The sequence below is a fragment of the Rhinopithecus bieti genome, unplaced genomic scaffold (assembly GCF_001698545.2).
Source record: "Rhinopithecus bieti isolate Rb0 unplaced genomic scaffold, ASM169854v2 scaffold_51907, whole genome shotgun sequence".
NCBI classification, from domain to species: Eukaryota; Metazoa; Chordata; class Mammalia; order Primates; family Cercopithecidae; genus Rhinopithecus; species Rhinopithecus bieti.
In genome coordinates this window covers 970,715-997,347 of record NW_016820817.1, presented here as the reverse complement: position 1 = coordinate 997,347, position 26,633 = coordinate 970,715, and the positions used below count along the sequence as shown (strand labels likewise).

At 37.2% G+C, this 26,633-nt stretch overlaps 1 protein-coding gene across 2 annotated transcripts in view; it reads left to right on the top strand.

The window, feature by feature from the left end:
* The first annotated feature begins 3,677 nt into the window (after positions 1-3,677).
* PSMA8 (proteasome 20S subunit alpha 8) overlaps positions 3,678-26,633 on the top strand; it is a 60,302-nt gene continuing 37,346 nt past the window's right edge. The window contains exons 1-3 of one of the 2 annotated variants that reach the window (XM_017859970.1): positions 3,678-3,911; positions 14,705-14,831; positions 20,413-20,537. In XM_017859970.1, coding sequence (XP_017715459.1) covers positions 3,810-3,911; positions 14,705-14,831; positions 20,413-20,537 — 354 coding nt within the window. In that variant the 5' untranslated portion in view covers positions 3,678-3,809. Of the gene's footprint in view, positions 3,912-14,704; positions 14,832-20,394; positions 20,538-26,633 lie in introns of both variants that reach the window. The other variant, XM_017859969.1, reaches the window with a different exon arrangement.

The following is a 26,633-nucleotide window of genomic DNA, read 5'->3' as shown; positions in this document are numbered from 1 at the left end:
GGTTTCAGTAGTTTCACCCACCATTGCTTTTGCACTGTCAATGCAAATATCTGCACAGTGAAAAGGAAAAGTACTGTCTTAATATATTTACTATAGTTTTGTCATTGTGAACCCCTTGAAAGGTTTTGAGTACCTCCAAAATGTGTGGGCCACAGTTTGCAAACTATGGCTTTATTCCAATTATGGATTGAGATTATTTAAAACTGGGTATTAGTCCCTGTGAGAATAGGTCTATTTTTTTTGAAGAGGCTAAATTTTATTTAAGAAATTGTGTATACCAATAACTAAAATCATTTTTTAAAGGCACTCTGATGAAACTGCATTTTTCAGCCTTACAGGACACCTGGGACAGTTTTTACTCTAGATTTCAATGTCATCCCACCCTGCTTCTTCCTTCACCAATACTGAAGGAAGTTCATTTTGCTCCCTGCCAGTCACATAGGCAGATAGGAGAGGCAGGTATGGCCTTTGTTTTCAATAGTTCTTGATTCTTTGATGTGAAGTGCAGTAGCACAGTCATTTAAACTCAATCCCACTTCTCTGCATCTTATAAAGTAAAACAGCTAAAAGGAGTAAAATAAGAAGGCAATGCTTGTGGGATGTAGTGTATATTGGCAGCACAGTCCTCATTACTATTTGCATAATTGTTTCTCCTGTTTAATCATTTCTTTTGAAGGCAGTGGATTTTAGTGTTGTTTTTGTTCTCTTCGATTTTTACTTACTGAATTTATCAATCTCAGACATAATGGGTTTGTCACACATGGTTAGAGAAGAAGCAGAGTAAATTGCATGAGTGAGTAGAGGCTGGTCTGTGCAGTGACCACAGGCAAGTGTAGAATAGGTCTATTTTTGGTTCAATCCTGCTTCTGAGCTGTGGCTCTTTGGGTTCTAAACAAAAACTCAGACATTTACCATCACCCCTACACCTTGATAGGCTTTGAACTCCAAACGTCTGTGAAAGGTCTGCTTTACTTCTCACTTAACCTTCTGGATTTACCTACTTTTCTTTATCTTGGTATCACAAACTCTCATTCCTTGTTAGCTCTTTAGAGTCAGCATATACATCAAAAAAATTTTTTTAGACTAGTATTTCTAGTTGTTTTCAATGGGAGATTTGGTCCAAACTATCAAAACTGCAATCACTTGCAGCTTCTAGGCATTAAACTGTTTCTTATGGTTTTGTTGACTATAAAATAAACAATGCTTGTGGTAAAAAAATAATAATAATACAGATATACAGTTTAAAATGGTAACTTCTCTGTCCCTACCATGTCGTCCCATTTTCTAATTCCTGGCATCCTGCAAAGAAATGCACTTCCATAAATTTGGGGTAAGTACTTTCACTCTTTTCTCTATACATTTATATATATATATATTTACAAATACACATTTTTTAAAGTATAAATGAGTTCATGCTACCTTTTTACTTTTCCTAATTTCTCTCTTACAGAGTAATCTTTACTTTTCAGTTAACTCAATGATAAATAACAATAATTAACATTTTTTAAGTGGTTACTCTGTGTTAGGCACAGTCATGGGTGCATTAATGGATTATTTCATTTGTTCTTCACTACAGTCTTGTGAAGATAAGTGTTGTCACCATTTTACAGGTCAGAAAACTGAGTTTTAGTGAAGTGAAATATACCTACTCAAAGGTACACAGCTGATATATTTTAGCATGGATGTTAAACCTGAATGTTTTAATTAAACTTTGTCAACATTTTAATGCTATCATATTTCTGAAGTGTATACTATCATGCAGTGTAACATTTACAAAATATCTTCTAATGGTATAAACATGCTCTATACCAAGGTCAGTTTCCTGGTTTTGACATTTTACTGTATCAGATGTAACAAACTGCAGAAACTAAGTGTAGGGTATAAGGGGCCATTCTGTACTGTCCTGTCAAATTTCTGTGAGTCTATAATTATTTAGAAAATAAAAGTCACTAAAACTTACATAGGGTATGATTCCATTTAGCTAAAATTTTTGAAATGGCAAAATTATAGAGAGGGACAATAGATTAGTGGTTGCCAGGGATGGTAGAGGGGGAGAGAGATGGGTATGTCTTGTAAGTCAACACCACAGATCTTTGTGGTTGTGAGACAGCTCTGTATCTTGATTATGATAGTCATTATACCAATCTATACATGATAAATTGCATAGGCCTCCCCACCACACACACACAGGTGTGTATATAAAATGGGCAAAATCTGAAAAAACTCTGTGCATTACACTAATGTCAGTTTCCTGATTTTGTTACCATATTATATGTATGTAAAATATTACCATTGGAGGAAATGGGGTGAAGGGTATAGGGGACCTCTTCTTACTATATTTGAAACTTCCTGTCAATCTATAACTATTTCAAAATAAAAAGGAAACATAATTTAACAAGTACACCAAAACACTCCTCAAAAAACCACTTCGGACAAATGTTGGTTTATCATAATAGTATAAAGTAACCAGTTAGAGTGAATTGTTTTCATTGGGAATTACTGGTTTTTTGCACTCAAACCAAACTTGTCAAGACTGTCATACTGAAGAAAAGCAATGGAGGGGCAATAAGCACAAATTGCTTCAAGAGTCAACTAAAGGCCAGGTGTGGTGGCTCACACCTGTAATCCCAGTACTTTGGGAAGCCAAGGCAGGAGGATTGCTTGAGACCAGGAGTTTGAGACCAGCCTGGGCAACATAGGGAAACCACGTCTCTGTGTGGAAAAAAAAAAAAAAAATCTAAGTCAATTAAAGTTCTGATTTAAGTATTTGGAATTCAGGTAATCAAATTTTCCTCTTTGGAGGAAATTATTCTTTTTTTGGTTAGGGTTCATTTCACCAACTTTAAGATCCTCCGCAATGGAAAACTGCATATATTAAACAACACATGGAAAGCAATAATAGCTAAACTTACCTGTCTATTACTACCCACCAGGCACCATTTTATGTAATTATGCCGATAAACACATATTAAGCTCAGAATACTCTGCTGCAAATGTTTTAATATTCCCATTTTATTGATAAGGAGAAAGCAAAAGAGTTGCTTCACAGTTAGGAATGTAGCAAGTTGTAAAGAGTTTCTGCTATAGCTCAATTTCCAGACATCTTTTAAGTCTCATACTTTGGGTTTTTACAAAATTTCTCCAATGAAAAGAATATTATCTTAATTATTGTCATTAGCATTAGTTTGATGGACTGCTTACTTCATTTAATGGACCATTTGCTCATCTGCTCTATTTTGCTCACAAGGCAGAAAATATAAGAAGCAACAATATTTTGAAAAGCGTGCTTTCTTTCCTTGGTTCAAATAACAAGGGTTAACCTGAGAGAGAGAAAGAATAGGAAATTTAGAATTTGAAACCAAAGGTAAGGAACTGATATTTAACTTACCACAGTTTCTCCAACATGTTTGCGATAACAAAAATAGCTGATCTTTGAAGATCTCATCTTTAAGCCCTAATCTTTGATATTATTTTTGTAACTCGAGTGCCATGACACCATCCCTGGGGCAACACGGTAGTGGGGAAACGGAGATATGCGTCAGACATGAAGGGCAGGGGAAGAATGCCGTCAACTCATAGGCACTGCTGGGGTAACACACGCTGGCAAGCGCGAGGACATCCGGAGGCCGCCAAAGGCTCAAGGACTTCCGGGAAGTAGCCGAAGCGTGGGCGCGGGGACTTCTGGGAGGCAGCTAGTGGCGCGTGTGCTAGCGCTTCTGGGCGGTAGCACGCTGTGTCGTTGGCGGCTCTCCGCCTGCCTCAGCTGCAGCAGCGGGAAGCTCAGCGTCAAGCCCTTGTAGTCCTGTGCGATGGCATCTCGATACGACAGGGCGATCACTGTCTTCTCCCCAGACGGACACCTTTTTCAAGTTGAATATGCCCAGGAAGCGGTGAAGAAAGGATCCACCGCGGTGAGGAAGCGACTTCCGGACTATTCCTCCCTCTGACCAGTCAGGCTGTCGTTACTCCACTGCCCCAGCCCACCCCTCCATCCTAGGAGCTCGAGAGAGGAGATTCCCACACTTGTGAAAATTACTTTGTTCTTTTTATTTAGGGAGACAGACTTTTGAGATTTGGGCCAGAAGTGGCAGAGTAAAAGTTGGTAGATTTCCCCGATCTCTGCTGTTCAACTCCCCCTGTTTAATGGTAGCTATAGACGCAAAACTAGGGTGTGTGTGTGTGTGTATGGACGTTAATGCTGTGACTGACAATAGGGAAAGAAAAAGCTTCTAATCTGTAACAGCCTGTCTGAATGCTCGTGGTCCAATTCCTCGGTAGTTCAGAGATCCCTGAACTGTTAAAAGTTAACAGTTGCTTCATGTTGGGAACTATTTTTTAATAACAATTAAGATAAAATAAAATTGGCCACACCTGCCCCAAATACGGACTAAATCAATATAAAATTAAAACTCTTGTTGATGAAGAAATGATTAAAAACACAGTTCAAATACACGCGTTAAAAATATCCCAAAATTGCCAGGCGCGGTGGCTCAAGCCTGTAATCCCAGCACTTTGGGAGGCCGAGGAGGGCGGATGACCTGAGGTCGGGAGTTTGAGACCAGCCTGACCTACATGGAGAAACCCCGTCCTCACAAAATTGTCCCAATATTTTGCAGCCTTTTAGAAGCTCAAAAGCCCAAAAACTTGCACTTTTTTGTCCACTTAAAAAAAATGCTGAAGTTCCTTGAGAAATTATACCCTACCTTAGGCTTAGATTTATGTATCCACATTACTGAAAAACTTAACAAATACTCAGGGTAGGAGTAATACTGCTGCCAAGTTTTAACTACATTCAATAATTTTAGTGATTTATAAAAATTAAAGGGGACAAAAGTGCCCTAGTGACACAAGATCTATTATCCCAAATCTTCTAAGTCCTCGCCTATGAATTAAAAGGATCGGATATTTTTATTCTATTTCATGAGCATGTTTGTTGTGTACTTTGGAAATTGAGCCAGTAGCTATGAGAATACACAGTACGTTTCTAAGTCTAGCAGTGTCTGTATTTTCTGACTTTCTTTGTTAAAGAAGGAAATAATTCACTTTCATTATAAATCTAACAGATGTAAGTGGTAAAAAAAAAACAACAACTCTAGAAGAAGAATCGTTTTAAAAGTATTTTTCTATTTAATTGGGCCCACTAGTTTTGCTTCTGTTTTACAAGTAATTTTTTTAGAATTATAAATTTAAGGAAAGCCTGATGTAGCTTAAACCAAAAGGGTACCATTTTGATAAAAACAAAAAGTTATATAATCCCCAGCATAGCATGTAGCATATGGTTAGAAAATAATGCCCAAGTTTTAGAACCTAAAATAAAGGGAGTAATAGGAGAAGACTGGGGTGTAATAAGAAACCACATTGGCTCATTTAACATGTTTTAAGAGTGCTGTAGAACTGATTGATGGTTCCTTTGTAATGAGCGGTAAAAGGGTAAGGATATAAAAATACCTATAGTGGGCATTTTTAAAGATACATTGGAAGAATGAGACACTTTTGTCTCAGAATTCTGAAATTATAATTTGCATGTTTGCATGGAGTTATTCATTGTGTTTCCTTGAGAGTGCTATGACCTTTTACATAGGGTAAAGTTTTTTAATGGCACCTAATTATTAAAACATGTCACAAAATATTCTATCTAGAAGTACAGATTGATATTATGAGTTATAAATAAGCCAAGGTTGACTAGCTTTGACCAGTATGTAGATGTGATATTATTTAGTAATGTAGGAGTTATATGGGCCACAGTAAAGGCTTTGTGTTCTACTTCCTTGTTGATGATTATCTGATAGCAAGAAAGGAGACAAGAGGCTTGTTTTCTTTTTGCTTTAGTTCCCTTTTCTGTAAATGCAAATTTGTTTGAATAACATTTTGGAGAAGTAATACCCTTCTTCTTAGGGAAAAGAAATGAATCCTTCACAATATTCCCATGAAAACGATAAGATTTATTATCATTCCTCATTTTGTCCTTTCTGTGACCCCAAACTGTTACTAGCTCTGTATTTCCTACTTTATCTAATCTCAGCTCCACAATCTAGCCATCAAAGTCTTCCATAATCCTATCCACCCTCTTCATTTAGGAGGCAGCTTCTTGGCTTCACTAATATGTGTTGCTGCCTACAGAAAGGGGAGAGAGGAAAGGGGAAAACACCTTTCTTTCTGCTGCTCTGCATCGTATTTATCCTTTAATAATCTCTGCACATTTGTCCTCTATAATGAAGCCTTCTCTGATCCACTCCAGTCATCTTGGATCTTTGTCTTTTCTGAATTTATAATCTGTACCACAGAATATTGTACAGTATTTACTATTTGACCTGATATTTTCTTTAATTTCAGGTATATTTAATAATCTCACACCAACTGGATAGTAAGATCTCTGAAGATCTAGATAGTATAATTCCTTTTTCTATTTCTACTACACAATATACAGTACAGGGGCTAGGAAGGCAGTAACTAACATTTAAGAAATACTTTCACCAGGCATTTTGTGTATATTATCTAACATTAGGGACAGTGTTTAATCTCCTTTTATTATATGTGAAACTATGATTCAGAAGCATAAATATAGCTTGCTGAAAGTATCCAGCTGGAGAGCGATGGAACCCATATTTATAATTATTTTGTTCTAGTTCCAAAGCCCCTGCTCCTTGCACTGTAGCATGAAATTTGTTCAATAAATGTTTATATATTAATTAGCTTCCATTATCATGAATGTAGAAATCAGATATGTATCATCTAAGGCAATTAACCTCACAAAGCTTCAGTTTCTGTAATAGTAAAATAGGCATCAAAATAGCACTTGCGGCTGGGCGTGGTGGCTGATGACTGTAATCCTAGCACTTTGGGAGGCTGAGGCAAGTGGATCACTGGAGGTCAGGAGTTGGAGACCAGCCTGGCCAACATGGTGAAATCCCATCTCTACTAAAAATACAAAAAATTGGCTGTGCATGGAGGCACGTGCCTGTATTCCCAGCTACTTAGGAGACTGAGGCAGGACTATTACTTGAACCCAGGAAGCGGAGGTTGCATGAGCCGAGATTGTGCCAGTGTACTCCAGCCTGAGTGACAGAGTGAGAATCTGTCTCAAAAACAAACCAAAAAAAAAAAAATTGCACTTGCTTCATAGAGTTGATGTGAGAGTTGAATGAGGTAATAATGCATGTGAAGCATCTTAAACAGAATCTGGTTCACAGAAAGTACTTAATAAATTGTAGCTATTATTATTTACTATTATTTGTTTTCTCTTTTTTTTTCCGTTTTGTCTGTGGTGCTTCTCACACATTCATTTATTATTTCAAAACATTTTGTGTTGAATACTTACATATGCTAAATGTGATGCTAGGTCACGTACAAGATAGATAGCATCACATATAAGATAGATTCAATCCCTCTCCTCAGAGAGCCTACTGTCTATCAGGAAAGTTAGATAATTACATAAATAGTCCTAACAAAACCTGAATGAGTATTAGTGTATGAGGCATTATGGTGTATGAACCCCAGGTGTTAGAGAGGCCCCTCTGAAGAAATAATACTTAAGTGGACGTCTGGAAGATGAGAGGTTGTCAAGTGAAGAAGTGGAAGGGGAAAGAATGAAGAGTATTTTTGACAAAGGAAATAGCTTGTGGGAAGGCAAGTAGAAAAAGACAACAATATTCTATGAACTGAAAGGCATTCAGAATTGTTGGAGCAATGGAAAAATAGAAATAGATGAAGCTAGAACCTGGTGCCAGATCATGGAATGCCTTTAAACCATGTAAGTGAGGATACACTGAATGAGAGACCTTGAAATGTTCTGATGTGGCTATTGTCAGTTTCCAGATTATTGCTCTTCTGTTATTCTATTAAGAGACTACATTTGTCCAACAACAGAGATACTCACATGACCTAGGTAGAATCATTCATAATTTCTATCTTCCTGGCCACAGTGATGAGCATGTCACTCAAATCTAGCCAATGATAAGTTCACCCTTAACAACTCTTCTGACTAGAGACAGTAGTAGCTTTTATTCTCTAGGAGAACTGATGGGATGTGAGTCCAAGGTTCCTGGTGGCCATGTTTTTACTATACAGAGAAACGCTTTCCACATTAGGAAAGCAAAAAGCCAATATGCAAAGAGTACATATTAAAGTCCCTAGATCCTTTTGTCTCACGTCTAGCTCTGTGCTATGTTGATTTGCTTAGTGACAAATAGTCCCTATATAAGCTTTAAGTAAAGGAATGCCACGTTCAGACTTTTTCTTCTCCTCCTCCTCCCTCCTCCTCCTCCTCTTCTTCTTCTTCCTCTTCTTCCTCTTCGTCTTCCTCATTTTATTTTCCAAATATTTCTCAGGCTACCTATGCTATGGTCAGTGAATTGGATGAAATCAAGACTAGAGACAGGGAGACCAGTTAGGATTCTATGGAAATAGTCTAGATGAAAGATAATAACTAACTTTTACTAGACTTGGGGAGAAAGTGAAAATAAGGCAGATTCCAGAAAAACATTAAGCAGTATACTTATTACAATTTGATGGTTATATGGATGGTGTTGACAGAGGTATAGGAGAAGGAGGAATAAAAGTTGATGTCCCTGTTTCTGGAGTTATAAATTGTTGTCTTGTGACCAATAAATTTAATTTGATTTATTTCAATTGTGAGAATATTTTTGTTTTAGTCCTAATACATATTAAATTGTTACAATATCCCATGGCTTGTTAAGAAGGCATATTCCCTATAAAGTTTAACATTTGTTCATTTGATGAGGATAGGATATGGAAGGAGGATGGCTGATTTTAAATATAATGGTTAAGATAATATAATGACATTATATTATACATTATATTTATTATACATTATAAATATAATAATTATATATTATAATATAATAAGAATGTATTATAAATGAATAAATAAATTATATAATATATAATATAATAAATTATATATTATAAATAATAAATTTATTGATAATATAATAAATAAATGGATAAATTGATAAGAAAAAATTCGAGAACAATAAAATGGTACTGCCATTTACTTAGAGAATGTAAAGCACTAAGTTTTGGGGGAAGATAATTGTTTTGGACTTGCTGAGGTTAGGTGCTTATGGAAACTGTAGCAGACAGACTTTAAAATGGCCTCCAGTGATCCCCACCTTCTGGTGCTCATGCCCTTGTATCCTTGTATAACCTTCCTCCCTCAGATGTGGGCTGAACTTAGTGACTTGCTTTTAAGAATGGAATAGGTGAAAGTGACAAATGTCACATCAAGGATTAGGTTGCAAAGAAACGGTGACTTCATTTTATTCACCCTTACTTGCTGTTTTCCTTGCTTACTCTGGTGAAACCCAGTGCCATGTTGAGTTGCCCTCTGCAGGGCCCAATGAGGCAAGGAACTGAAGGAAACATTTGTTCAAAATCTGGTACAGAACTGAGGTCCTTAGTCCAACAGCCCAGGGGAACTGAATCACATGGCCAACAACCATGTGAGTGAGCCTGGAAATGGATCCTTCCCCAGTCAAGCCTAGAGGTGTGTGCAGCACTGGTAGACAACTTGATTGCAGCCTTATGAGAGATCCTGAGCCAGAGGACTTTGCTAAACTGTGTCCTGATTCCTGAACAGAGACTGTGAGGCAGCTGAAAAGTACATGTTTGAAATTTGAGAGGTTGATCTTAGCTGGAAATAATATTTTTGAAGTTCATTTTTTCTCTCACCTATTAAAAACCTATATTGAAGGTCAAGTAAATGCATGCTCTTGAGTACCCTTCTGTGTTCAATAAGACTATAGACTATGCAGAGGATACTCTGCAACTGAACCTTGAGGGACCTTAATGTCCTGTGTAATTACCTTGACTAAACTCTGAGAGAAGAGGGATAGAAACCAGGCTGTTATGGGCTGAGGGATGATGACAATATTTGGCTTAAAGGGCTTGAAAGAAAAAAGGTGGGATTAAAGAGGAATGGTCTTAAAATTTTAAGATAAAAGAGATTAACATAGGTTTCTGTTTGTTGAACTTCTCACTTTCTTCGCATGGTGTTTTCCTGATCTCGCTTGTTTATCTCTGTACTCTTCTAGCTTACTGAGCTTTTAAAAGATTGTTACTTTTTAATTCTTTGTCAAGAAACTCATAGATCTCCAAACTTTGTTTTGTTCCTTTGATAGTATCATGTTTCTCTGATTGTTCATGATTCTTGTGGCCTGGCATGGATGTCTGCACATTTGAAAATGTAAGTTCCTCTTCAGATTAGCTTCAGCAGGAAAAGTTCTTCACCATTTGGCCCATCCAGAGATTTGGGGTGGGCCTGCCACTAGAGTCCTTTGGCAGGCTGGCCTGATGCCTAGGTCAGCAGGCAGGCTGACTTGGCACCACAGGTGTGAGTCTTGTACCAGGGCTCACTGGGGTGGGCCTGGAACCTGAGTCCACAGTAGCAGACCTAGAGCTTGGATCCATGGGGTCCATGGTAAAGTCAGATACTCATGTTACTCTCCTTACCACATGTGGACGGTGTCTCTCTCTGCACTGTGTTGCTGGGCCTTGAAGGACAGGTGATGTGGATAATGTGAAATTGTCTTTCCCACTCCCTTCAAAGTGTCTTTTTATATTTCTGTACTTTGGTCACTCACCTGGATTCTTTTGTTCTTAGGAAGTATTTTCACACATAGTAGTACAAATTGGTATTTCTGCTGGGAGATGGGCATGGGACACTCCTATTCTGTCATCTTGCTGATGTCACTCCCCTAATTTTTGTGATGAATATATTGTTTTGAGATTTTGGCATCAGCTTTCATAAATGAGGAATTATTGATATTTTTATTTATTTAGAAAATGTTGTGTTTGCCAGATTTTAACATTGTTAAATAGTTTTACTAAAGAGTTAGGAACATCCCTGCTTTCATCTGCATCATAGAAAAATTTAAATAGCACAGGAATTACTCATAACAAAATTAGCAAGAATTCATCCATGAACTCTCTAGGTCTGACACTTGATTTGAAGACTAGTTCTTTTCTGAAATTAATCACGTTTGTTAGTGAAACAGATTTTTCTGTCTTTTCTTGAATCAATATGGTCAGTTTAAAATTTTTCTACTCTGTAATTTCTTTCAATCAGATTTTCAAATTTATTAACTTAAGGTTATAAATTTTAAATTGTCACTTTTGCACACTTGTATGTGTTTCTTTCACTCTATTCCCTTCCTGATGAGATTAATTGAGAGATATATTTTAATTATTTGTTTAAAATAACCAACTCTTCGTATTATCAGTTTTATTGTTTTCTCCGTAACCATTAATTTTGCTTTTTTCTTATTTTCCCCTTAAGCTTAGCTGCAGTATTTTATCCCTTTTGTACTTATTGATTTAATTCATTTTAATATTTTTTCTTACTTGATTAAAAAAACAAAATTATAAATTCTCTCCTGAACATAATTTTGACCACACTCAAAATACTTTGATATTAACATATTCATTATCAACATTTTCTAGTCTGTATTGGTACTTTTAATTTCTTTACTAAGTCAAAAATTATTTATGAGAGTTAGAAATTGTTGTCTTGTGACCAATAAATTTAATTTTATTTATTTCAATTGTAAGAATATTTTGAGATTTTTATTTTAGTCCTAATATATATTAAATTGTTACAATATCCCGTGGCTTGTTAAGAAGGCATATTCCCTATAAAGTTTAACACTTACTCATTTGATAAGGATAGGACACGGAGGGAGGATAGCTGATTTGAAATATGATGGTTAAGAAAGTGTTCTTGGATAAATCGGTAAGAAATGAGAGAGAACAATAAGAACAAAAGCCTAGTTCTTTTTTTTTCCTTTTTTCTGTTTCTTTTTTTTTTTTTCTTTTGAGAAAGAGGCAGTGGCGTGGTCACGGTTCACTGCCTTGAACTCCTAGGCTCAAGCTATTCTCCCACCTCAGCCTGCTGAGTAGCTGGAACTACAGGTGCACATCACCATGCTCGCCTGATTTTTTTATATTTTGTAGAGATGGAATCCCACTATGTTGTCCAGACTGGTCTGAAACTCCTGGGCTCAAGCAATCCTCCCACCTCAGCCTTCCAAAATGCTGGGATTAGAGGCATGAGCCACCACACTCAGCCAGGCCTAGTGCTATATTTAATCTATTCTGTATTTTCACTTCAATAATGCTAATTTATAACACATTTTATATAGTGATAGTGTATAAAACAGTATTAATATCACACTTGACTACAAAGCAATTATAAACACCAATACCTATGTCAAAATTTTTAGATTACCTCTATAATACAGGACCAAAATTCTAAGCTTTCCTCTAAAAAAAGAGGAGAGAAAAAGGAGCAATAGTCATCCTACTTGTTTTCTTCTTGTTTGAATAGAGGCTTTCTAGGCCGGGTGCAGTGGCTCACAGCTGTAATCCCAGCACTTTGGGAGGCTGAGGCGGGTGGATCATGAGGTCAGGAGATGGAGACCATCCTGGCTAACACAGTGAAACCCCGTCTCTACTAAAATACAAAAAACTAGCCGGGCGTGGTGGCGGGCGCCTGTAGTCCCAGCTACTCGGGAGGCTGGGGCAGCAGAATGGCGTGAACCCAGGAGGCGGAGCTTGCAGTGAGCCCAGATCGTGCCACTGCACTCCAGCCTGGGCGACAGAGTGAGACTCCATCTCAAAAGAAAGAATAGAAGCTTTCTTTATCAGTAGTGAGTAATGTAGGGTAAGGAATTTAGTCTTTCTCTTGGCTGCTTGTGGCCCCTGTCTTAACTTAGATTATTTGGGCAGCTAAAACAAAAGACAATAGGCAGCGTACTTTATAAACAACAGACATTTATTTCTCACAGTTCTAAAGACTGGGAAATCCAAGATCAAGGCTGATTCAGTGTCTGGAGAGTACCCATTTCCTAGTTCATAGTTAGAACTTTCTTGCTGTGCTCTCACATGGTGCAAAGGGCAAACAAGCTCTCTTGGGCCTCTTTAATAAGGGCACGAATCCCAGTCCACTGTCGTGATCTAATCACCTCCCAAAGGCCCTACCTCCTGATAATATCACCTTAGGGGTTAGGATTTCAACATATGAATTTGGGGGGAATATAAGCATTCTAGTAGACTATAGCAACTCAATCCCTATCCCTCCAAACTGTGAAATACATGGGAAAACTTTTACAGAATTTTATCTATTTAACTTCCTTTGCTACTATTAATACTGCCAGCACTGGTACTGCCGCCTTTCTAAAGAATCGACATGGATTCCCGGCATCTTCTTTCATTTAGCTTAATTTTGCACTATATAGCTGATCCTCAAATAACATTGCTTTGTTCAACATTCTTTTGTTATAACATTGGTGAGAAAAAAAAATGGATTCCCACCGAAGGCCACTCTGTATGAAGTTTGTTAGTTTTCCCCATGTCTGCATGGGTTTTCTCCATGTACTCCAATTTCCTCCAACATCCCAAAGATGTGTGTGTTAGGTTAATTGATGTGTCTAAATTGTCCCAGTCTGAGTGAGTGTGTGTATGAGCACAGCCGATGATGGAATGGCATCCTGTCTGTGGTTGGTTCCTGCCTTGTACCCTGAACTGCTGCGATAGGCTGCAGCCACCTGTGATCCTGAACTGGGATAAGCAGATTGGAAAATGAATGAATGAATACAAATTATTATAAAATAAAAATTTATAAAGTATATAATAATCATACAGATGCACTGCAGTAAACAATGAGGTATGAAAGCACTTAGTGAGCTTGTCATAGACCTTATTGTTTGTTTTTAAACTGAATGGTGGTAGGAGATGCTCCTTAAAATTTTTGCTTTGCAAACGTTTATTCTTTGATTTAACCCACCACCACTGTGACTGCTGTCACTCATGGATTCACCAAAACTTGGATAAATTATTATCATTTTTTTTTCTTTTTTTTGAGCTTGAGTCTCACTCTGTTGCCCAGGCTGGAGTGCAGTGGTGCAATCTCTGCTCACTGCAAGCTCCGCTTCCTGGGTTCAAGCGATTGTTCTGCCTCAGCTTCCCGAGTTGCTGGGACTACAGGCAGCTGCCGCCATGCCCGGCTAATTTTTGTATTTTTAATAGAGACAGGGTTTCACCATGTTGGCCAGGCTGGTCTCAAACTCCAGACCTCAAGTCGTCCCCCTGCCTCAGCCTCCCAAAGTGCTAGGATTATAGGTGTGAGCCACCGCACCCAGCCTTGTCATATTTGTTTTTATTAGTGTTTCTTAAATGTATATACAGCTCACAGTTATTTCAGTGTTTAATATTAGAGGTGTTGTAGGTCTTTGTTTAGAAGTTTGGTGATGTTTTTGTGACCAGAAATATTTCATATGACTCTAACTCCTGTTTATATTAATTAGGCTGTGATAAAATTGGTTTCATTATACATCATTTCCTTATAGTTGCAATTTTCAAGAACCTGTCAAGGACATTAAGTGAGGACTTACTGTATTTAGATAGCACTTTTTCAGGTGTATTGCATGAGATTAGGACACTCATAATTTCGGCATTGGTGGTATTTCCTTTGCAATTTCTACCTATTTGTCTTCTTTGCTTTGAGTCTGGGGAATGGATCTCCAGTAAGCCTATACCTATGCAGCTGTTTTCTAGAAGGTTACTTTTCTTGTTTTTATTGAATACTTAAGGAGAAGTCATTTCCCCTAAGTCATATGTTAGAATAACTTGGTTTTATATTTAAAACTGACATCTGAATATACATATATGCATTTTAATGACTTGACAGGTCGGAATTCGAGGTACCAACATAGTTGTTCTTGGTGTAGAAAAAAAATCTGTTGCCAAGCTTCAAGATGAAAGAACTGTGAGGAAAATTTGTGCCCTTGATGACCATGTCTGCATGGCTTTTGCAGGTACTTATGGACCTACAATAATGATGCATAGTGTCTTACTGTAGTAGGGCAACACAGTTAACCTCAGTGCTGCAGTTGTGCTATATTTATAAAACATGTGGAGCTGTTCTACAAACAATATATCCTATGTTTTAAAGCAAATACTAACTTTGTAAACCAGGATTTTTGGTAAAGTACAAATGTTAAAAGATATATATTACTTTACTTCAAAATTTAGGTAGCTATTTTCTTTTCAAAACTTTTTATTTTGAAATAATTACAGATTTAGAAGAAGCTATCCAAAACAAGAAAGTCACCTTTACACAGTTTCCCTAAATGGTAACATCTTTAAAAATAGCAAATTGAGATTTGGTGAGAGTGTATTCAGATTTTGCCAGTTTTACATGCATTCACTTCCATGTTCATGTACACGTGTGCAGTTTTTTTGTATTTGTTTTTGTTTTTGAGGCAGAGTTTCACTCTGATTGCCCAGGCTGGAGTGCAACGGCACGATATCAGCTCACTGCATCCTCCGCCTCCCTTGTTCAAGCGATTCTCCTGCCTCAGGCTCCCAAGTAGCTGGGATTACAGGCATGCATCACCACACCCGGCTAATTTTGTATTTTTAGTGGATATGGGATTTCTCCAAGTTGGTCAGGCAGGTCGCGAACTCCCAACCTCAGGTGATCCACCTGCCACAGTCTCCCAAAGTGCTGAGATTACAGGCGTGAGCCACCACGCCCAGCCTGTGTGTGCAGTTTTATTACAGTAACCACATATGTAGATTCATGTAGTCATCACCACAGTCAAGATACATAACTCTTCCATCACCACAAGGCTACCTCATGCTATTTCTTCTCACCATCTCTACTTTCTGGAAACTACTATCTATTCTGTATCTCTATAATTTTGTCATTTTGAGAATGTTATATGGATAAAGTCATATATTATATAACCCTTTCAGATTAATCTTTTTTATTCAGCATAATTCCCTTGCAGTTCATACAAGTTGTTGCATATATCCATTCCTTTTTATTACTGAGTAGTATTCCATAGAATAAAGGCACCAGTGGGTTTGTTAACTCTTCTATTGAGGGAATTTGAGTTATTTCCAATTTTTGACTATTATAAATAAAGCCTCTATGAATATTTGTGTACAGATTTTTGAGTGAGAGTAGGATTTTATTTCTCTGGGACAAATTCCTAAGAGTATAGTTGCTGGATTATATGATAATCCATGCTTAGTTTTATGAAACACTGCCAGTCCAGAGTGGTTATACTATTTTAAATTCCAACTAGCAATGTATGAGTGATTCATTTGCTCTGTGTTATCAGCGTTTGATATTGTTGCTTTTCTTCATTTTTTTATATTCTTATACATGTGTAGTGATATCTAATTGCAAGTTTAATTTTTATTTCCCTCATGGCTAATAATTTTGAACTTACTTTTATGTGCTTATTTGCCTCTGTACAGCAAATAAGACATGCCTCTTGACTTTTTTTTTTTTTTTTTTTTTTTTTTGCTCATTTTCTAATTGGGTTTTTTTTAACTGTAATTTTATATTGAAGTTTAACAACCTCATTCAAGCCATGCATGATGGTGCACATCTGTAATTGCACCTACTTAGGAGGTCAAGGCAGGAGAATTACTTGAGCTTAGAAGTTTGAGTTCAGCCTGGGCAACAGAGCAAGATAATCTCTCTTAAAAAATAAATAAATAAAATTTCATTCAGAAAACAAAATGCCTTTATTGTACTGTCTTTAAAAGGAGTTATCTTTTCACAAAACAAGTCTTAATAAACATAAAAACACTGAAACATCCAGACATGGTGACTCACGCCTATAATCCCAAGATTTTGGAAGGCTGAGGCAAGCAGATCATTTGAGCCAAAAAGTTCGAGCCAGTCTGAGCAACATGGTGAAACCTCATCTCTAAAAAAATACAAAAATTAGCTGGGCATAGTGGCATGTGCCTATAGTCCCAGCTATTTTGGAGACTGAGCTGGGAAGATCCATTGAACCCAGCAGATTGAGGCTGCAGTGAGCTGTGATCACACCACTGTATTCCAGTCCAGGCAACAGAGTGAGACCCTGTGTATTAGTCCATTCTTGCATTGCTATAAAGAAACACCTGAAAAACAACAACAACAAAAAAGAAATACCTGAGACTGGGTAACTTATAGAGAAAAGATATTTAATTGACTCACAGTTCCGCAGGCTGTACAGGAAGTATAGCAGCTTCTGCTTCTGGGGAGCCTCAGGAAGCTTTCAATTATGGTAGAAGGCAAAAGGGGAGTGAGACATCTCACATGGCCAGACCAGGAAGAAGAGAGAGAGAAGGGAGAGGTGCCAAATACTTGTAAATGATCAGATCTCGTTAGAACTCTATCACAAGAAGAGCACTGGGGGATAGTGCTAAGCTAGTCATGAGAAACCACCCCCATGAGCCAATCACTTTACACCAGGCCCCATCTCCAACACTGGGGATTACAGTTGAACATGAGATTTCGGTGGGTACAAAGATATAAACCATATCACTCTGTCTCAAAAAAAAAAAAAGATTGAAACCATACAGAGTATTTTTTCTGATCAAAATGGAATGGAACTAGAAATTAATAGCAGAAGGAAGACTTGAAAATCCACAAACAAGTGGAAGTTAAGCAATATATTCCTAAATCACCCATGGGGCAGTGAAAAAAAATCACAAGGGAAATTAACAGATACCTTGAGAGAAAGGCAAATAAAAGCACAACATATCAAAACTTGTGGAATGTATTGAATGTAGTGCTAATAGAAAAATTTATAGCCATAAACACTTATATTAAAAAAAGAAAGATCTCAATTCAACAGCCTGCCTTTATACCTTAAAACTAGGAAAATATAGGGACGGGCGCGGTGGCTCAAGCCTGTAATCCCAGCACTTTGGGAGGCCGAGACGGGCGGATCACGAGGTCAGGAGATCGAGACCATCCTGGCTAACACGGTGAAACCCCGTCTCTACTAAAAAATACAAAAAACTAGCCGGGCGAGGTGGCAGGCACCTGTAGTCCCAGCTACTCGGGAGGCTGAGGCAGGAGAATGGTGTGAACCCGGGAGGCGGAGCTTGCAGTGAGCTGAGATCTGGCCACTGCCCTCCAGCCTGGGCGACAGAGAGAGACTCCGTCTCAAAAAAAAAAAAAAAAAAAAAAAAAAAAACTAGGAAAATAAGAATAAACTAAGTTTAAAGCTAGTAGAAAGAAGTAATAAATCCCTGATGACTCCTTCCCATAGATTGTATATCATATTGTCTGTTAGCATGTAGTGTTTTCAGTTACTTTCTACTGTTATAAAATACTGTGGTACTAAATTTGAGAAAAAGAAGTATAAGACCAGAACATAGATAAATAACAGAATAGAAAAACAAAAGAGAGAAATAACAAAATCAAGAGTTTGTTCTTTGAAAAGATAAACAAAACTGACAACTCTTTAGCTCAACGGTCTAAGAAAAAAAGGGAGAAGACTCAAGTAAAATGAGAAATGAGGAAGGGGACATTAGTGCCAGTTTTACAGTTTTAATTCTTAAAAACAATTTTAAGAGAGTACTGTGAACAATTGTACATGGACAGAATTCCTTGAAACACACAAATTACCTTGCTCAATAAGATGTATTAGTAGAAAATCTGAGCAGACACAATAAGACATTGAATCAGTTATGAAAAACCTCCCAACAAAGAAAAGTCTGGGATCTAACGACTTCACCAGTGAATTCTACCAAACATTTTGATGAAGAATTAATAGCAGTTCTTCTCAAGCTCTTCCAAAAAATTAAGAAGGAAACACTTCCAAGTTTATTCTATGAGGTAAGTATTAACATGATGCCAAAGCCAAAGACATTACAAGAAAAGAAAACTGTAGACAAATATCCCTTATGAGCAGTGAGCAAAGATCCTCAATAAACTACTAGCAAACCAAATTCAGAACAATAAAATAATAATACATCATGACCAATTTGGATCTATTCCTGGAGTGCAAGGATGGTTCAACATACGAAGATCAATGAATGTAATATACCACATTAGCAGAAGGAAAGAAAAAAACTATATAATTATATCAATAACATAGAAAATACATTTGACAAAATTTAACATTCTTTCTTGGTAATGGTGCCCAACAAGCTAGAAATAAAAGGAAGTCACCACAACGTAATTCAGGCTATCTATGTAAAAAATTCACAGCTGACATCATACTCAGTTGTGAAAGATTGAAAGCTTTCCTTCTAGAAACAGAAAGAAGATAAGGATGCCCACTTTTACCACTGCTATTCAACATAGTAATGAAAGTCTTAGCCAGAGCAGTTAGGAAAGAAAAATAAATAAAGGTATCCAAATTGGGAGGGAAGAAAATCATCTCTATTCACAGAAGACATGATCTTATATAGAAAACTAAAGATTCCACCAAAAATGTTGCAAATAATAAAGAAATTGAGCAAATTTGTAGGACACAAAATCAACACCCCAGAGTAATTTCTTTCTTTTTCTTTTTAATTTGAGATAGGGTATCACTCTGTCACCCAGCCTGAAGAACAGTGGCATCATCATAGCTCACTGCAGCCTTGAACTCCTGGGCTCAAGCAACCCTCCCACCTCAGCTTCCTGAATAGTTGGGACTGCAGGTGTGTGCCATTGCACCTGGCAATTTTTTAATTTTTATTTTTGTAGAGGCAGGATCTCACTATGTTGCCCAGGCTGGTCTCAAACTCTTGGCTTCAAGTGATCCTCCCAGCTCAGCCTCCCAAAGTGTTACAATAAAGGTGGGAGTCACCACACCAAGCCCCAAATCATTTCTATGTACTGACAATGAACTGTCAGGAAAGGAAATTAAAAAAAAAAATTCCATTTACAATAGTATCAGAAAGAATAAAATACTTATTGGGAATGAATTTAAGGAGGTAAAAGATTTGTACTCTGAAAATGCAAAACATTGCTGAAAGAAATTGAAAAGACACAAATGGAAAGATATCCCCCATTAATGGATTGGAAGACTCAGGATTATTAACATGTCAATACTATCCAAAGCAGTTTAGATTCAATGTCATCCCTAACAAGGTTCCAATAATTTTTTTAAATAAAAAAGAATTATAACATTCATATGGAATGACAAAACAATTTTGAAAGAGAAGAGCAAACTTGGAGGTCTCACATGTCTCGTTTTTGAAACCTACTACAAAGATACAGTAGGCAAAACAGTTTCATGACTGGCTTAATGAAAGACATGTAACTAATGGAATTGAATAAGAGAGCGTAGTAATAAATCCTTGCATATATGATACGGTCAAATGACTTTTATCAAGGATACCAAGACTGCTCAGTGGGGAAAAAGACAATCTTTTAAACAAATGGTGTCTTTAAAACATCTTATATAAAAAACAAATAAGAATGGATCAACTTAAATCTTGAAATAAATCAGAATGTAGTACAAATGACACTTTATCTTACAAATGTTTTTAAATGGGCATGTATTGAGAAAAGGATAAGAAAGATTTCATTGTGGCTAAAATCCATTTGACAAGGAAAATGTAAAAAATATGTTTTGTAGTTTTGTGAAGTTTTGACAATTTTTATAGGACTTACTGCTGATGCTAGAGTAGTAATAAACAGAGCCCGTGTGGAGTGCCAGAGCCATAAGCTTACAGTTGAGGACCCAGTCACTGTAGAATATATAACTCGCTTCATAGCAACTTTAAAGCAGGTAAGCTAATATTCTAACATACTTTGTCAAGCTTTCTCCTTTTTCGTCATTATAAGTCCTATCATAGAAGTACTACAGTTATTCCAACCACATGGTCTATTAAATCTATTAAATTTCTTATTTCTCACAATTACTTTATATTCATATTTTTATTCCAGTAAAATTGATTGATTTAATCACTAGAAATCTTGATCAGTATTAATTCTGGGAATTATATTCAAATTTAAAAAAAACAGTAAGTCTGATCTTTTAAGGAGATTTCTACACTTCTAGAGATTAATACAAAGCGTTCTTTAAAGTTTTCCAGAGAAGTACCCTTTTTCTTTCTTTTCTTTTCTTTTCTTTCTTTCTTTTTTTTTTTTTTTGAGACAGGGTCTCACTTTGTTACCCAGGCTGGAGTGCAGTGGTATGATCTTGGCCCACTGCAGCCTCGACCTTTTGGGCTTAAGCAATCCTCCTACCTCAGCCTCCTGAGTAGCTGGGACCGTAGGCATACGCCACCATGCCCAGCTATTTTTGTAGTTATTGTACAGATGGGGTTTTGCTATATTGCCCGGATTGGTCTTGAATTCCTGAGCTCAAGCAGTCCACTCACCTTGACCTCCCAAAGTGCTGGGATTATAGGTACAAGCCATGGTGTCTGGCTTCACCTACAACTTTACTGTGGTTTGAATGTGTCTCCAAAAAAGTTTGGGTTAGAAACTTAATTCCTGATGTCACAATGTTGAGAGGTGGGGACTAATGGGAGGAGTTTAGGGTTTCACCATCATAAATGGATTAATACCAATTACAAAAGAGCTTAAGGCTGCAAGTTCAAACTCTCTCTCTCTCTCTCATCTCTCTTGCCCTTTCACCTTCCGTGATGGGATGACATGGCATGGCATGAAAGCCCTGGCTAGATGTAGCCTTGTCAGTCTTGGACTACTCAACTTCCAGAACTGTAGGAAGCAAATGTCTATTCTTTATGAATTACCTAGTCTCAGGTGTTCTGGAATGCAGCACAAAATGGACTAAAGCAAAACCTAAGCATAACTGATATGATTTCTCCTCAATCCATGCATAAATACATAGCTTAACATTAAGTATAATCATGATGTCTACAACTGTTTTTAATAATTTTAAATATATTTTATATATGAAACATTGTCTTTTTAGTTATTATTCTAACTATGTAATACTGTTTCTAGTTGCTATGTCATAATTTAGTTACATTGTTCCTGGTTTCTTTCATTTTTCTTTTCTCTCTTATTCTCTCTCTGCTACTGTAATGATAATACTCTTTCCCACAGCTTTTGTTTTTATTTTTGAAATTATGTTGTTAAATTTATTTTTTAGTATGGGATTACTAGATTAAAAATTGTAATTGGTTTTAAGATTCTTTTATATGTAGCTAAATTGCTTCTTATAAAGATTGAAACTATTTTTATTGTGCAGCTAGCAATGCATAAATGTATCCTTGAAGAATCATGAACATTAAATTTTTCATTGTTCTTTTATTTTGCAAATAAGTATCACATAGTACTAACAGTTATTTTAATTTGTGTCTTATAATTAGTGATGAGGTTAAACTTTTTTTCCACCTGTTGGTTTGCTGATTTCATTTCTCCTTTCGTAAGCTATCTTTTGATATGTATTCAAGTGGTTAAGAGTATGCCTTCAGGAGCCAGAATTTTGGAGTTTACATCCTGGATTTGCTACTTTTTAGTTAATGCCTTGGGCAAACTATTTTCCTACTTTACCTTTAATTTTTTTTTATTTGTAAAATGAGCATTACAATAATATGAACTTTGTTGACTTGCATTATGGAGTAAATGATTTAAGACATTTTAGGTATTTAGAACACTTCTTGGCATGAATTTTACCATTTTTATTTTATTTTATTTTTAGTTTTTGAGACAAACTCCTGCTCTGTCGCCCAGGCTGGACTGCAGTGGCCTGATTTCGGCTCCCTGCAACCTCTGCCTCCCAGGTTCAAGCAATGCTCATGCCTCAGCCTCCTGAGTAGCTGGGATTACTGGCACATGCTACCACAACTGCCTAACTTTTGTTTTTTTTGTAGAGACAGGGTTTCACATGTTGGCCAGGCTGGTCTCGAACTCCTGAGCTCAAGTGATCTGCCTGCCTCAGCCTCCCAAAGTTCTGGGATTACAGGCGTGAGCTACAGCGCCCGGCCAAATTTTACTGTTTGTTTTTATAGAGATTTTTAATAAACTCATTATGTATCCTATATATGTAAGTTTTAACTGATTAGCTTATTAAAAAATTGCCCTGTTTTGGTTTCTTGAAGTTTGTTAATGCAGGTTGCAAGAAAGTCCAACATTACATTATTCTACTTATTTTATTTGCTTTGATTTTCCTAACCATTAAAAAGACATTCACCAAATACAAGGAACGGAACATTGTATACACAAAATTCCCGATTGTAGTTTTTAGGTTTTCTTCCAGAAATATCAAGGCTGTGCAGAGTGTATTTACGGAAACATAGTCATATGAATGGAATTACCACCAAGAAGGCCTGGGGCTCTCCAGCAGAAGATCGATATATCATATGCACCTTTTGTAGTTTTGGGTTTTTTGTTTGTTTATTTGTTTTTTGTTTGTTTTGAGATGGAGTCTCACTCTGTCACCAGGCTGGAGTGCAGTGGTGCAGTCTTCTCAGCTCACTGCAACCTCCGACTCCCTGGTTCAAGCAATTCTCCTGCCTCAGCCTCCTGAGTAGCTGGGATTACAGGCACGTGCCACTATGCCAAGCTAATTTTTGTATTTTCAGTAGACACGGGGTTTCACCATGTTGGCCAGGATAGTCTCGTTCTCCTGACCTTGTGATCCACCTGCCTCAGCCTCCTGAAGTGTTGGGAATACAGGTGTGAGCCACCGTGCCCGGCCTACTTTTTCATCTTAAGAAAATGATTCATTAGGCTAGGCATGGTGGCTTATGCCTGTAATCCCAGCACTTTAGGAGGCCGAGGTGGGCAGATCACTTGAGCCCAGAGCCCAGGAGTTCAAGACCAGCCTGGGCAACATGGTGAAACCTCATCGCTACAAAAAATAGCTCTATAAAAAATAGCTGGATGTGGTAGTGCACACCTGTAACCCCAGCTACTTGGGAGGCTGAGGCAGGAGAATCGCTTGAACCCAGGAGGCAGAGGTTGCAGTGAGCCAAGATCATACCACTGTACTCCAGCCTGGGTGACAGAGTGAGACTCTGTCAAAAGAAAAGAAAAGAAAAGGGTTCATTAAGGAAATAAAAGAGTCTTCCCTCTAAGGTATATTTACAACAGCTACTTTATACCTAGGTGTGAACTAGGACATTAGGAGGTAGTCAAAGCAATTTTGGGCAAAAAGAATAAAACTGGTGGCATCACACTACCTGAAATCAAAATATATTCAGAGATACAGTAACCAAAATAGCATGGTGCTTTTGTAAAAAGCAGATACATCAGCCAATGAAACAGAATAGAGAACCCAGAAATAAATCTACATACATTCAACTGATTTTTCAGTAGAGATGCCAGAAACGTACATTGGAGAATGGACAACCACTTCAATAAACGGAGCTGGGAAAACTGGATATGCAGAAAAAATGAAATGAAACCTCTGTCTCTCTCTCACCATATACAAAAGTCTACTTAAAATGGACTAACGACTTTAATGTGTGATCCAAAACTATAAATCTATTAGAAGAAAATATAGAGGAAATGCTTTAGGACCTTGGGCTAGGCAAAGATTTTTATGGATAAGACTTTAAAAGCACAGGCACCAAAGACAAAATTATTTGCAAAATATTCATTTGACAAGGGATTAATATCTAGAATGTACAAGGAACTAAAAACAACCAAACAAACCCAAATAATCTTCCTGGAAAAAAATGGGCGAATGAACTGATAGACGTTTCTCAAAAGAAGAAATACAAATGGCCAACATGTATATGAAAAAATATTCAACATCACTAATCATCAGATAAATGCTAATCAAAACCACAGTGATGTCATCTCACCTCAGTTAGAATGGCTATTATCAAAAAGACAAAAAATAAATGCTGGCAAGAATACAGAGAAAGGGGAACTCCTATACACTGTTGGTAGAAATGTAAATTAATACAGACATTATGGAAAATAGTATGGAGGCTCCCCAGAAAACTATTAGTAGAAGTAGAACTATCCTATAATCCCACAATCCCACTACTGGGTATTCATCCAAAGGTAAAGGAATCAGTATATCCAAGAGATGTACACACCTCTGTGTTTATCACAGCAGTATTCACAACAGACAAGATATAGAACCAGCCTAAACATTCATCAGCAGATAAATGGATAAAGAAAATGTGGTATAGAAACACAATTGAATACTACTTAGCCATAAAAAAGAATGAAATTCTGTATTCATTATAATGTGAATGAGCCTAGAGGACATTGTGTTATGTAAAATCAGTCATGCAGAGGGAGACAAATACTGCATGTCCTTATTCATATGTGGACACTAAAAAAGTTGTGTTTGTAGAAATAGAGAATAGCATACTGTGTGTTTGTATATATATAAATATATATAAAATATATACATCTATAACATATAATATATAAATAAAATATACACACACAGTATGCTATATAGAGTGTATATATATATCTATATATATATTTAAAATATACACACACACAGAGTATGCTACTCTATGTAGATTTTGTTTTTGTTTTTTTGAGACAGGATCTCACTCTGTCGCCCAGGCTGGAGTGCAGTGGCATGATCTCATCTCACTGAAGCCTCAACCTCCCAGGCTCAAGTGATCCTCCCACCTCAGCCTCCTGAGTAGCTGGTACCACAGATACACACTACCATGCCTGGCTAATTTTTTATTTTTGTAGAGACAGGGTTTCCCTATGTTGCCCAGGCTGGTCACGAACTGTTAGGCCCAAGCGATCTGCCTACCTTGGCCTCCCAAAGTGCTGCAGGCGTAAGCCACTGCATCCAACCTAAAAATAAATATATATATTGTAAAATACATATAATAAAATTGGAAAATAAGAAAATAGATATGATACATAGGCAAGACCACGAAGAAGGCTGATGTTAAGCTATTTCAAGCCACAGTTACATACAGTTATATACAGCCACAGAATTATTTATAGTTATGTAAAGTTGCCTAAAAATTTAATCCTTAGACCGGGCGCGGTGGCTCATACCTGTAATCCCAGCACTTTGGGAGGCCAAGGCAGGCGGATCCCCTGAGGTTAGGAGTTCGAGACCAGCCTGGCCAACATGGTGAAACCCTGTCTCTAAAAAAAAAAAAAAAAAAAAAATTAGTCCTTAGCTTTCTGTCAGGAATGCTTCTTTGCATGACTTTTGGAGCACAAGTCTCAGTGTGAATTCTACTCCTTAGAGCACAAATTCCAGGAAGTTCCCTGCCACTAAAGTGAAAAGACATACAATTGGTTTCCAGTGACCCATTGTCTGTGAGGAAATAGCATGCTCTTCTTCAGGATAAACAAAGGTTTTCTTGTCTTGGGAATAAAAGAAATGTTTTACTTGGGTTTTTAATTAGAGATAACCTAGGATATAATGAACAGAATGTCCTTGATAAAAATAGTGTCAAGTAAGAATACTTGATTATAATAGTAACATTTATAGTGTCCCTCAAGGTAAGCCGAGGACATGTTTCCACAGCACAGCTTATTGAAATCAACTTTACTAAGAACCAAAATGTATGGCACAGGTCTCTGCTATATTAGAGATTACAGTCTAGTGATGTTACCAAATATATACAAAGCAACAAGAAAGTGATTTTAAGAATATATATAGGCCGGGCCTGGTGGCTCATGTCTGTAATCCCAGCACTTTGGGAGACCAAGGCGGGTGGATCACGACGTCAGGAGATCAAGACCATCCTGGCTAACATGGTGAAACCCCATCTCTACTAAAAATACAAAAAAAAATTAGCCTGGTGTGGTGGCGGGAGCCTGTAGTCCCAGCTACTCAGGAGACTGAGGCAGGAGAATGGCGTGAACCTGGGAGCGGAGGTTGCAGTGAGCTGAGATCACGCCACTGCACTCCAGCCTGGGGAACAGAGCAAGACTCCGTCTCAAAAAAAAAAAAAAAAAA